General features: G+C 41.8%; 1 protein-coding gene across 1 annotated transcript in view; it reads right to left on the bottom strand.

The window, feature by feature from the left end:
• The window catches only part of niban2a (niban apoptosis regulator 2a), a 34659-nt gene that overhangs the window by 2576 nt on the left and 17910 nt on the right, over positions 1 to 14173 (bottom strand). The window contains exons 6-12 of the mRNA XM_030435799.1: positions 9224 to 9339; positions 5736 to 5840; positions 5484 to 5646; positions 3232 to 3419; positions 1961 to 2116; positions 1580 to 1693; positions 905 to 1012 (exon numbers count right to left, since the gene is read on the bottom strand). Coding sequence (XP_030291659.1) covers positions 905 to 1012; positions 1580 to 1693; positions 1961 to 2116; positions 3232 to 3419; positions 5484 to 5646; positions 5736 to 5840; positions 9224 to 9339 — 950 coding nt within the window. The remainder of the gene's footprint in view (positions 1 to 904; positions 1013 to 1579; positions 1694 to 1960; positions 2117 to 3231; positions 3420 to 5483; positions 5647 to 5735; positions 5841 to 9223; positions 9340 to 14173) is intronic.

Genomic DNA, 14173 nt, shown 5'->3' with positions numbered 1-14173 from the left:
AAATGCACCACTTTGGCTCCGACGCAAACCCTCTCATTGGCTGTAGTCACCACTCTGTGGTTTTACTGAATGTCCTGCCCACAAAAATCTGTCTGGTTTCCTGTCAAACAGTAAAAGCCATTCCAACTCGGAATTAACAGAATCTACAAAGTAAGTATTAACAAAACATAGTGGAGTAAAAGTATTTGCTTCCAAAATGTAGTGGACCTGTGAGTATAAGGTAGAAGAAAAAGGAAATACTCAGATAAAGTACAGTTACCTCAACATTAGGGCTGCATGATATGGTCAAAAAGGTGGTATTGCGATTGTGATATAATTCATGATTATTATGGAGGATTACATGTTACATCACAATTTTCATTGTCATTGAAAAACCAGTAAAATCATGATGATGTGGCAACAAACATGTCTCATTACATCTGGAGAGCAAGCTTTGTAGGCCAGAGCATCTCTGCAGCACAACAACATTTCACTAAAACAATGTTTTGTGACACGTTTTACCTTAAAAAAATAAATAAAATGCAGTTCTTGCGATGAACTGTGCAGCCCTATTCAGCATTTTACTTAAGGACAGTACTAGAGTAAATTGTACTTGGTTACATTCCATCACTGTTTATTCTAAATTTGACCATGAAGATTTCCATTTTTACTGCATGTATCAGTCATCAGTCCTCTTGATTACTAATAATCATTATTGATATTGACAATGTAAAAACTGAAATGAACCCTGATAGCAGCCCACTACGCACATTCATAATTTCCCTACACACTTGTCTTTCCAAACATTTTTGCTTGCAGCTTTGGTCATAGCTAAAATGTTGTACAGGACAGTAAAGTCAACATTATATAAATGGGGAAAAGTCACCATAATGTACTGATATGAGACGTGTTGTTTGATACTCACAGGCGAGCAGGACGTCGAGAGCTGCTGCAGCATGTATGGGATGATGATCTGCAGCAGGGCCTCTCTGAAGAACTTCTTCCGCACCGTGCTGCTGTCGTAATCATATTTCTGCCAGGAGGAGGAGACCGGAAACATGCACAGCTCAGAGACTTCGTAACAGCCGCTCTACCCGCAGCCCAAACCATTTTTACATGAGAAATTCACATCTACCAACATTTCATTCTGCATTTGCTGAAACCTCAGCTTCCTTCTGCAGATCAATACAATACACGGTATACTGCATGGACACTGCATGAGGTAACGGACCTCACATAGTTGTCTACTTTCTTTTTTTAATCAGTGTTTTTGGAGTAAACGTTCACCAGATCAGGTTCGGTAGCAGCGTCTCATTCATCTTAGCAAGGACTGGCTCATTATGGGGTGCCCACAATTAAAGATAAATAAACTTAACACAAATTGAATTTGATCAACCTATATTTACCATCTGCATTGCTCATTTAATAAATAATTGAATATGTATACAGTACATATATTGTGGGAAATTTAGTGAACTGATCCGTAAAGTCTGTTTTCTAGTGTCATCCTTTATTGTGTAGCTAAAGTAGAGAAACATCTCACCCTCTGTTTGTCTACAACAGTATACCACTCCTCTGATTTAACTTAATCCTAATTTACCTTGAGGACCCGGTCCTGGCAACACTGGATGGTCTTGCACATGTCATTTTCTCCCTTGGCCTCTAAAGACTGGTTAAGCAGCTGCTCGAACGTGTACACCGCATTGTCCATTTGCTGTGAAAATAATAAATAAAGTTATACAGCTGCTGCACGCAGAACAACTTGTCATACTCCTTTTGTCCAGCAGGTGTAAGTAGAGACTTCACCACAGGCAGGACAGGTCGCTGGTGTGTGACTGTGTGACTGTGTGTGTGTGTGTGTGTGTGTGTGTGTGTGAATGTGTGTGTGTGTGTGGCTTACAAGGAACTAGGGAGTGTTTTCAGGCATCCTGACACTGCCTTCAGTACATGCTGATTCTCTGTATCATGTCAGAGAACTTACCTCCCTCATGAGGATCTGAGCCCTGCTGACGAACACCGCGGGGTCGGAGACGTCGAACCTCTGCTGCAGCCCCTCCAGGTTGAGCTCCTCCACCTTCTCGTAGCAGCTCTGCATCTTCACTGGGTGGAAGGCGAGCATGGACAGCCTGTCCATGTGCTGAGGGGGGAGACAGACAGACAGACGGCGGCAATGATGATCGAGGTGGTACAAAGTAACAGAGAGAGAGGTCGGGGTGGTTGTTGAGGATCAGTCGGGGAGGGCAGCTGAGGACACACCCTGGCTCGTAATTAAAGACCAGCGCGAACAGGACTTCCACAAACACACACTGTCCTTACATGCACTCTGATCACTCAATCGTTATAATTAAAAGTCAGACAACGCACTTTGAATTCACACATGTACACCTTCACTGTATTATATAAATAAATAAAGTCGAGTCTCTGTTGGGTTTCGCAGTTCGAGCTGGGTAGCTCACTGTAATTGTTCCTGTCATGCAGACAGCTTAGTGAGGTTTCTGTCTGTGTGATCTCGTGGAGCGGTTTCATGTGAAAAATGCAGCTGGGTAAGTGATGTGGCTAAAAAAAAAAGGGCTTGGTGGATTTCGTGCTACATGTTGACGCAAGTATCAGAGTGTCTGTTAAAGGTCAAGCGTGTAGGATTAAGTGGCATCCACCGGTGAGCTCGCAGATTGCAACCAGCTGAACACCCTCAGAGAGGTCCTCTCTGCAGGGCAGCTTTCGATTTGAACCTGGCAGAGTACTCGCTCCCTCTGTAGACATCACTTGCGTTGCTTTTATGTGATTTTGCCTTTTATTCCTTGAATTTTGTATTTAATCGTCGAGCGTTTTTTTTCTGCTGCATGGTCTTCCTGAGTTTCCTGCGTTGGTTGTTTCAGTCAAAAAACTTTGTAAACCCATATTTAAAGTTGCTATTAACAGCTCACGCAGACTTGTGTTACTGGAGACGACTCAGATTACTGTGAACCATGTCTAAATTAAACTGTTACCTTACAGTAGTTCATGCACAGAGAGGCAAAACTCCAGCTACACTCGTAGTGCAGAATATAGAACAAACATATTACAAAACATTTAAAAAGGGTCCCGCCTTCTATGATGACCCTGGCTAAGGCCGCAAATTGAAAAGTGCTTTGTGCGAACAGTAACGTTGTATAGACTTGTTGCAGGTGTAGTTGTGCCAGAACCCTCTAATCCACTACTACAGTAATTCATGTACAGACAGAAAGATTCTCAGCCAGCAGAAAGGTGACTCACGTCTCCCAGTTTCTCTTTGCCTCCTCCGTTGAGCGAGTTCTTGCTGATCTCCACCAGCTCCCTGAAAAAAACCTCCCTGACCTCGGAGAAGCCTCGGCTGGTGGGCTCCATCAGGGCCTCCAGGATGGAGCTGATGTAGGGCTGGATGCTGGTCCGCAGGAGCTGCTCCGCCTTGGGCAACACCAGAGCTGCACACCAGAAGAGACACATGAAGAAAAAACAAAACAAAAACGTACTTATAGTCAGATCCTGCAGCATGTAAACAATGATGACGAGTCAGTCAAGGCATGAAGAAAAATAAAGGCACGGCATCTGAGTTAGTAAGAACTCTGCAAATATTTCCTCTCAGCGTGCAGCGTATTGTTTAATAGCAGGATGAAATGGTTGGCATGTTTGCAATGACATTTGAGTAAACACACTTGAGCTGTTTCAGTGGAAGCCCCGCAGCTTTTCATCCTCGGAGATACACCCAACTGTTGGTAACGTTACCTCTGCTGAAAGAGGCCGTCAAAATAAAATTCACGGCTAGGCTTACAGCACTCAAACGTCTGCAATACCTTCGTGTTATGTGAACCTCTATCCTTTTGTGCAGTTGACTTGTGCCTTATCTGTGGAATAAAAGTCAGAAACTGCCCAAACAGCGCAGGTAATGGAATGCGGTTTAGCCACTTTAGCTCAATGGGAAACAGTACACGCGAAAAAAAATGAGCGGCCTGTGCCAAGTTAGCTTTTGAATAGAAAGCTGACAGGCTCAAAGGTTGGATGCTCAGACTCAAATACATAGTGAACAAGGAGGAATATGGCCCCATTAAGGCCAAATGCCCAAACAAACTGGCAGGAAACCTGAGCGGCGTGGCGTTATTCAGTGACCAGACTGATCGCCTGACTGTGCCAATAATCCCTCAACCAAAGAAACCACGGCTACATCTCAGTGAGGCGAACAATGAAGCGTGCACTCGAGGTCGGGAAGATCATGTTACACAGCACAGCGAGCACAAAGTGAAGCAAGTCGTTTTGAACAGCATGTTGGACATGTGTAAGTAGGTAAACAGAGGGGGCCTTCAGTTCAAAGCGGATTCACATATTAATGTGCAATCAAAAATGTAAAAAGGTACTTTTGTCCTTCAGGATTGTGAGTCCAGTTTGAAGGCACTTTACTTATATATAGGATATTTTCTATACTACACCACATCTCTGAGGGAAATACCATACTTTTTCATCTCTACATTCTGCTTTGCAGATTTAGATCAATTATACTAAATATCACCAACTAATACATGATGATGTATTTTTGTGGATTATATAACTTTATTGGGTGGAAATTCATTAAATACCCAATAGATAAAGTACATTAGGTGAGTCAAATTAGCTCCACCTTTACCAGCTGAAACATCAAAGTGTATGTTTAAAGGTGCACTATGTAGTTTTGGGAGGAAATTTTAATCAGAAGAGAAGGAACTTAATTGACTGATTTCTTTTTATTTCATTATAAATAAACAAACTCTTCAATTTCATAGTTTTACAGTGCCTATATGTGGCGGACCCTGCCACCTTTCTAGCTTCAAACAGTGTTTCGAGGACCTTACTGTCCTCCGAGAGCAGCTTGTTTATTCTGCTACGGAAAAGTTTTGTATTATTCCTCATTAAAATTGTAAATTATTTACATTGTAAAGTATTAAAACTGTAAAGTATTAAAAGTCAGAGTTCCTCTCTCTCTCTACATAGTGCCCCTTTAAGTTATGAATACATCAATAATTATAATCCAATAATATAATAAATAGACTTCCCCTGATATTTTTACCCTAACCTTAACCTATCATCTCTCCTAATTGCCTAAAGCAATGAGTACTAGCCAATCAGAGGTAGAGTAGGGCGGGTCATGCCTTTGAAATCCCGGGTTAAAAAGTTCAGCTTGCTAGACACTACTGACTGATGCTCATTAGAGGGAATGCTGACTGCAATATAAGTGGGTATATACCTGAGTATACTCTGCACTACACCACTGCATACAGCAATGGCCAATGGGGTATTTCCAACACTCCACCGACCAACTGTGTAACTTTCTCACTCACTAAGTTCAGGACAGACGTTCTTTTTATACGGCTGGCTCTGTTTTGTTATGGTCCAAACAAAAATGGATGTTGCCTGAAAATCTAAAAATGAATGGAAGCATCATAAAACATCTCCTATTCAGTTGTCAAAGTATGAAGATTCATTTGCAAAATACGGCTGCGTGGATTGTATTTGGTCACCTCGTATCTTGCTGCTGACGTGCTCTTTAGCAGTGATCATTTGGTCCATGTCGGTTCTCAGCATGGCGTCCAGCTTAGGTCTCTGGACCTCACAGGCTTCGGCCAGTGCTTCGTACTGACCGGTGGTCTGAGCCAACACCTGCTTGTACACCGCATCAGAGATCTGGAGGAGAGAGTTATGGCCTTGTTTGAGCCTCTCCTGTGTTTATACATCATATCTGCAGTGCACTTTACGGTAAAACAGGAACTCACCAACATCCAATTCCTCTGCCTCTGCTGCATCTTCCCCTTCAGACGAGGTCCGATCACGTTCCTCAGCTCCGGGTGGAGGGTCTCCATCACCAGGTTAGCCAGAATCTGTACACACAGAGGATACAGTGTTTATACACTTTTCATATGTTTTTATATAATTCACTACTTTTAATGTGTACTTAAGTAAAATAGAATAAAAATAAGAGATCCTGTCCGAATCCTATTGGATTGTTTTCCACATATATATTACGTTATAATTCATACTGTGAGCTTCGACGTCAGTCCCACATTTCACCAGAAACAGGATGTTATGGTCACTATGGAAATATGCCAACTGGGCATTTTTACCCTAGAGGTGTAGTCAAAAACAACCAATATCTCCACCCAAAGAAAAACAAAAATGAACTTTAAATAAGGCGGCCTCTCTCTCCTCTGCGGTCACATGGATACAGTGGGGCAGTTGTGATGATACACAGCTGGGCGGGCAGGAAAGCTGGTTATAGCGGCGCTGCCCTCACAGCTGACACACACACAGGAAGCTCAGCACCTCTGTGAGCTTTAAACTAAGCCTGACTAAATATTTGTTGAAACATGTTGTTGTAATGAATGGCTGCAACAAAAGCGGTATATGTTTTTTGTTTTGTTTTTTTTTCATACAGAGGAACGCCTGACAACCAACAGGTGTACTGTTTGCCTAAAAGCCTGGAGGTGCACATTAAAAAAAAGAAGAAAGAAAATATAATTATCTTATAGTTATGTTTTTTTTTTGTTGTTGTTCTTTTGTGCAAAGTCACTATCACATGTATCTGTATACCCTAGAAAATGTAAGGCTAAAAAAAGCTTTTTTCAACTCCTTTTTTGTAAACATATAGAAATATATATATATAAGAATATTATATTTTTCTTTTGTTTTTATCAATATCTCCATGTTGTAATGTCTGCACTGGATAGCTAGATAAAGCTGTAAAAAATAACAGACTAGATCTAAGTCTAGTACTTGGCTGGACCGTCTATGGTCAACGTGCTCCTGAGGACTTAATTAAAGACCGCCTGTCCCTCCTGTGTAAGCCTTTTAAAGACGTAATTGAGGCTCGTGCCTATTCATTTTGAAAGAGCAACAGGCAATGGGAAAAACAAACACTCAAACTGACCAATGGTGTGACTTTATCACTCGCTGAGTGAGGCAGGGACAGGCTTTCCTGTTTATTTGCTGCGGTCCAGCCAGAAAAGGACGGTGCCTGAAAATAACAGACTGAACATGGTAGAGGCAAAATCTGCTCGATAGGCAAACAGAGACGACTCTGTTTGCTCTGCTACATTCAGACATTACACACTGTGTACTTCAGTCACACATCAATGTCACAGGCACCAGTTGGGCACAATATTCTGCAGTTATTATTCGGTAAACTCTTTGTAATACCTCTACCACTGCAAATGTAGTGTTTCATTGTCAAGCTAGCCTCTTATGGAGGAAATCAATGTGTTTGTGCCTCGTTCCTGCTCCTGGTCAGTGAATCTGTTTGGCTGTTGGTTGTATCACATCATGACATCAAACAACACTTTAAGCTAACCTTAGCTACGGTATCTGGAGTTGGACTGTGTGCTTCAATTAGGTGAGTTTTAGCTTTGTGTACTATCATTGAGTACATTGCCTTGGATTTATTAGGTTGCTGATGAGAACAGTTCACCATGGCCCACTATTAGTCCAAGTGTTGGGATATGAATAATTTCTAAACACTAAAGCTTGTTTTACAATTATCAAAACGGCTCATGAATATCTGAAACTGAAAGATGCTGGAAAAAAGGGATAACATCTTACTGTATGGCCTGTATATTCTCTTAGAATGTCTTTGAGCGTTGTTAGTCAGTATGACAAGACAGCATCATCACACACAAATTAATGATAATAATTATGAACAACTATATTTTATATATATACATATATTATATTATCTCAAAACAGAAAACCAACGATTCTAGTGTAAGTATCTAATTCTTAACAACTTAAGTGCAGCCAAAGAGAAAACATGTTCATTTGTAATCTGAGTTGATTTGAACCTTCAGCGACTTGAGAGCCGAAGAACGTCACAACAACATGAAAACCATATAATGTACCCGTGTGTATAACCACATTTGATTCCCCGTTAATATAAATATACGGTCGTCATTGTTGTTTGTTTTAACACGTCCATAGCTGAGCACATACTGCACTGTTCAGGGATTTAGAGAAAACACGAGACAGGCAGGAAACGTGGAGATTAAAGGTAGAAAAAGTGACTGCCATAAACACACACAGTAACCACAAGGCACGAGCAGGAGAGTGAAAGGGACTCATTCAGAGGGGAGACCCCAGTCAACAGTGTGTGTGTGTGTGTCCGTGTGAGTGCTGGTATGTTGAGGGGTGGGGTCGTGTTGCTGACAGTCTCTTTGAAGGTGTTGTGTAGGTACATTCTTGCACTGTAGTGTGAGGAAAGGGTGTGCGTTCATGACGTAGACGGAGGGCTTGTCTGAGCTGTATTCATTGAGAAAAAAGCCCCTGAAAACACTTTTTTTTATCAATGGCTGTCATCCATCATTGTGATGACTAAGTGGTTTAAACTATGATCCTGACCTGAACTGTGAAGAGGTAATCACAGGGACTGTTTGGAAACTGTTCCTGAAGATCTGTTTTACCTGTCACCTTAAACAAACATTGAGGCACAATATCCTCAGTGTCAATCCTTCTCCCAAGAGGGAAACATAGGTTGTATCAGGGGCTGGATCTGGTAAAGAACATGGGCCACAAAGGTTCCTTCTAAGAACCTAAGAGGTAAAACCCAACGTGATGTCACTGGTTTATGAACTCATTCATAAATGACGCCTCATGTTAAGCACAACAGCTGTCGCCAACTTGTTTTTCTGGAGCCAGAAGAGACCATATTTGGACAAGAGGGCAGAGCTGGGGGGGGATATCTGTGACTCGCCATGGTCGTGACTTGTCAATCACATAATAGCAATGCCCTAAAGCATACCCTGCTTTATCGTCTATTTAACACAAATTGGAACCCTTATTTAGAAAATGAACATCATACTGTATTGGAGAAGCCTTGAAACTAATCACAGAGACCATAAACTCACCAGGAAACTGTTTACTATGGTAGAGGTAGTAAATCAAGTGAGAAGTAGGGTCATTTTCTCATAAGCTTACATACATACATTCTTTTTGAAACCAGTCAAGTTGCCCTTAGAAAAAAAAAATTTTCAAGGCACTTCCACAATTTGTTTCGCTTTCAAGACCTGGAAACTCCGTCCACACCCCATACACTGTATATTTCAAAACTTTACTTTTAAAATGTAATGAAACCAATTACCTCAGAAACACTTCCATGTCCTTCATGCACTAACCTACAACTTCATTTATATAAATGGGACAGGCCATATAAAACCTTTTTTTTTTAACATGTACAGATACAGATGCAGCTATATTGCGATTAATCCGAGATCCTGACCTGTGGGGGCTTTCCGCACATCATAGCCCAGGTCCCGTAGTGTCCCTTGGCCTGTCTGTGAAGTCTCACGGCGTCGGTGAAGGCTGGCGTCTGAACAGTGCAGTCCTCTGGCAGACCTGTTTGGGGCAGGAAAAAGAGCACATGCTTGGTGACACGTTTAAAAGAAGACGCAGTTAGCTGATCTTAGTAGCAAGAAAGCTAGTTGAGGGGATGCTTAATTTGGATTGCACGCCTTCTTTGCATTGATGTAAGGTCTCAGAATGCTTGACTCAATGGATGTTTACTTGGCGTGAGATGAACAAACGTGCGGACATTTCACTGGCTTTAACAACAGTTTCCATAACATCTGAGTCACTTATGTGAAACGGACTGAAAGTATCATTTTGGACAGCGGTGTATTCCACAACAGTCGCTGGAGTGCATGACAACACACGCGCGCTCTGTCACACACAGCTGTGTCATCCCTGAAAACAGGAAGAAGTCGGCCTGGTAGAGGACAGCTCTCACGTGGTTGCCATGGCTACCGCCCCTCCCGGCCGACAGGACAAAAGAAGCAGCTCTCAAAGCACTCGGCAACATGCATTTGTTTTTAGGAAGTTGCTTCCTATCATGTGGTTTTGTTTAAGTGATGAAAATACATCACTGGCTTTCCCCGTCTCTCTCGCTCAAGGCCGCAGCACTGGGCGACACGTGAGTGCTGAAAGTCATACATCCCTCACAAAGGAGTATAAGCAGGTGTATGGAATAAAACATCCCTATAATTAGCAGTCCGTCCTTCAGAGCAGCTCCTCCTTTAAATAAAAGTGACGGGCCCCTCTATGAGTCAGCCCTTCTGACGCACACATGTCTAATTAAAAGAAAAGTTTGCAACCCAGCCGTTATTGAGATGTTGTACAACTGTCAATAATATACAGACGTACAACTTCAATGACAGCAACAATACCTTAAGAAAAAGTTTCCCTTCTTCAGCACTTTGTGGGGGCTAACATTTACGTACATTAGGCCCAGTTTACATCTGGTGTTAAAAGACGACAATGATGTCTAAATACAGGAGTCTGACTGATCAGACCAAATTCAAAATTGGTCTCTAAATGGCGAATATGACCACATTGTTTTAGCAGTACGTATGCCAAATGTGTCCTGGGCTGCCTGCTCAACTGACGTCCTCTGTATCAGCGGAAATAATACTTTTTCATAATGATGTCACATTTCTACAAATCTGAAATTCAGTTTGACTTTCTATATTAAGATCAAGATTTGATTATTGATTTACACATTGTTGCTGTTGTTGTTGTTTAGAAATCCTCGCGGTGCCATTGTCGGAATATCACATCTGGATTTTGAAAAGATCATCTTAAAAAGATAGGGGCATACCGCAACAACAGCCTGATTATCCTGGTGGCCATTGGCAGGTTAAGGTTAGGCAAGTTCAAGTAATAGCCACCAAAAATGAAGATTTCAGAGTTCAACACAAAATGACCCCTCAGCAATTCAACAATAAACAAAAAAAGAAGTTAAAAAAGTTATAAAGCTCATTTAAAAAAAAAAATGCGTTGGGGTAAACCCTCTTCCCAAAAAAATCAATGAACAATCATCTTCTTCTTCTAAAACAGAACATAAACCCAACATCTCTGATGCTGCCACGCCTGTTTTGGGGGTTTTTTTGCAACTGAAACTGTATGAAACAGTTGATATGTTGATATAACAGTTGGTATATAGCGCGGGGAAGTGAAATCTGATCGAGACACGTGGAGATGCATTCTCCTGCCAGCTGTCAACTGATGTATTTAGACCTGTCCTCTTGGGATCACCCAAGATGGTTTTTAAATGCCAGTGCCATAGTAAAGTGCTGTTACTTTTACACTTTCCACTGAATCATGTCCATTTACAATTGTGAAAGAAATATTTAGAACATTTATTCAAATCAAAGTAGTTAACTACAACAATACAGATTTTCTGAGCTCAACAAAAACCCATGCAACTGTTACATGAGTCTGCGTCCACGCTTTCTTTCTTGTGAGGCCGATTCCTCCTGAGGTGCCAACACATGAGAGACAAGAATGCAGACGTTTCCTGCAATGCATAATGGATGAATGTTTGGTTTACCCAGCAAGCCTGAGTGAAAAATCAGTTTTATGTGAAGACTGCTGGGCACAAGCATCAACGCGCAAGTGTGCGTGTCTTTATTGCAAGGTTGTTTTGTCTGTGGCTGTGAGTATGTGACTCAGAGGAGGCTGACAAAGACAGGAAGTGACCAAGGAGTGAGGAGAGGGGGGGAGGCAGAGCCAGACAGGAAGTCGTCTCTGCTCCTGGTTCACTAACTCTTCGCTGACAGGCTGGGGGTCGCTGTGTTAGCTTGTTTTGGCACAAGTGTTCATGAGAATTCACTGGAAACTAAGGTTAGAGGCGCAGCGGAAAAATAAAGGCACAGACATCTGCCATGTTGGCAAGCGACCAGCCATCACCTGGAGGTCAAACACAGAGAGAAGTGTCTGAGGGACGCAGCAGCAGGCCGGCTTAAGGTTCACTGTCCTAATACCAGACCGCTCAGGAACAAAACTGATGATGTGACTGTCAACAACAAGCCACATGGCCTCGTGAGGAGTTCATGACCAAGCAGTAAACCAACCAGTTCCCCATGATTATAATTTACTTGGATGGCTTCACATTGTATTATCTACATGAGTGATTGTTGCATAAGCAGCATGCGTAGGTGTTCATTACGTGAACATCTGCATGGTAAAATCAAGCACAGCTGATAGGGAGAACAGTTCATCATTATCTTTGTTTATTCAAACAATTCAATTACCTGTCGGCGAAAGTTGTTAGTTTAAGCCTGGAATTGATATGGATCGACCAGAAGGTGGTTTATTTATCATTTATTCGAAAACCTTTTCATAGAACAGCCTCAGCACTGAACCTCAGATCAGTGTTTTTGATCACAAGAGTAAGAGAAGTATGTACAGAACACATTTTTCTAAACTTAATATTCTTCAGTTAGCTGCACAGCGAGGAATTTCCTTCATCGCGAGAACAGATATTGACACATTTTAGTCAGATGAAAAATAAATTATCGGTTCGGGATTCTAGTCTCAGCTGAGTACTCGCTCAACCCAAATTGCCAATTCAAATTTGGGAAAAGGGATAGACAACGTGTGGAGCTGAGGTGAGACGAGAAGCAGAAAGCTCTACTGCCTAGAGTCTCGTTCAAGCTAACCTGCCACAAGCATACCATTATGAAAGGTCAAATATTTGCGCAATGAAAGTGTAACTTTAAAAATCCCTAACACACACACACGCGCGCGCACACACACACACACACACACACACACACACACACACACACACACATTTTAGTGCAGAGGATTTCAGGAGAGTCAAAGATACTCCATGAGGTGAATGAGTCAGACCTTGTCCTCATTCTTCTTTGAGTCATAACTGAGTCAAAACAAACAATGATGAACACATTATTTTAAGATTCAGTGTGACTCACGCTTCTCAAGGAAATCATTATATCCAATTGAATCTCTGGATTTCAAATACATTTCCTCAAAGGCCCAGAGAAAATCACAAAAGAAATGCTTCTTATTACTAGTACTTGCTTAAGAATCAATCAAGAGAATCTCAAGTTTTCAGTATTCAGTAGTAACTGCATGTATATCCATGAGTATCCATGTTCATATTTTTTTTTTGAATCCAAACAAATGTTAACTAAAAAACAGGGCTCAAGTTTTAGCCTGCAGTTAAATTACTCGTTTCCATGGCAACATTATATTTCCTGTTTACATCGCCCCAAAAGCTTCAAGATCATGGGAATTGTAGTTCCATATGTTAGAGCAGGATTTTTACAGGTTTTTTTTTTATAATCATGTTTCTTGCGGCCGGGTTCTCATCTGGGAGCCATAGGGCTGCAACATTCACCAATGGTGGTTTTCTGATTTATTGTGTGTCATGTGATATCATTTTTAAAGGATGTTCCAATTTCAACATTTTTATAGCTTAAATAGTAGATGTGATCAAATAAATCAGTCACTCTATGGCCACGATACCAGTCTGAAATGGCTAAAAGTAAATTCCTCTACATTCTCAGCTCGTTGCTCACGAAGGAAACTTCCTCTTTGTGCCAACAGAAAAAGGAAAAAGCTTTTTGACAACCTGCCAGGCCTGTGAACCACTACACATTCTCCATGTGTCTGAACCGTACCAGATGAAGGGACAGATTACAGTTTCTCTGCACTGCATGTGTATGTGTGTGCGCGTGTGTATGTGTGCTGTGTATAAATAGAACATGTGGCAGCACTTACCACGGTCCCTTTATTTGAGGCATTTCCCTCCCTGCCTTTGCTCGCCACACTCTGGTTGGCAGCAGCCGTGGATGAGTTCCCAGGCCTTCGCATCTGTGTGTGCATGTGTGTGTGTGTGTATGTGTTTCTCTTGGGTTAAATATATTTGATATTTCTAAAAACCCATCACGAATTTGGACGTCAAATATCGTCAGACCAGACTTGGGGCCACCTGCCTTCACAGTTGAGCAGGTTTCAAACACTTGCTTCAAAGCCTCCCTCTGCTGCTGCTCCCACTGACGTGCATGAGTAGGATTCCCCCTACATATGGTGCAGCCCTATGGAAGCAGCCAAACCCACAGTACAATAAACACTCACTGAAACATACCATCAGCCACAGACATGACAAACACACGGAATTTGGCCATTAAAATGAGAGAATACTGAACATGATTTTGTATATCACTATATTCTCAATATTGTCTGGTAACTTGCAGTATATAAATGTCCTATTTTTTTGTTATCATACATCCTGCTATGAAGCACTCTGCTCTGCTAGGTTAAAATGTTCTTTTGTCAGCCTTTGAATGTGCCCACTGCAGGTCTGCTCCTGCTGATCCGCATCAGTCTGAGGTCTGATCAGACCACAGGGCTGCTGGTTGGTTTC

The sequence above is a fragment of the Sparus aurata genome, chromosome 12 (genome assembly GCF_900880675.1).
Source record: "Sparus aurata chromosome 12, fSpaAur1.1, whole genome shotgun sequence".
Classification (NCBI taxonomy): Eukaryota; Metazoa; Chordata; class Actinopteri; order Spariformes; family Sparidae; genus Sparus; species Sparus aurata.
The sequence above is the reverse complement of the archived record's forward strand: the minus strand, read 5'-3'. Positions and strand labels throughout refer to the sequence as shown.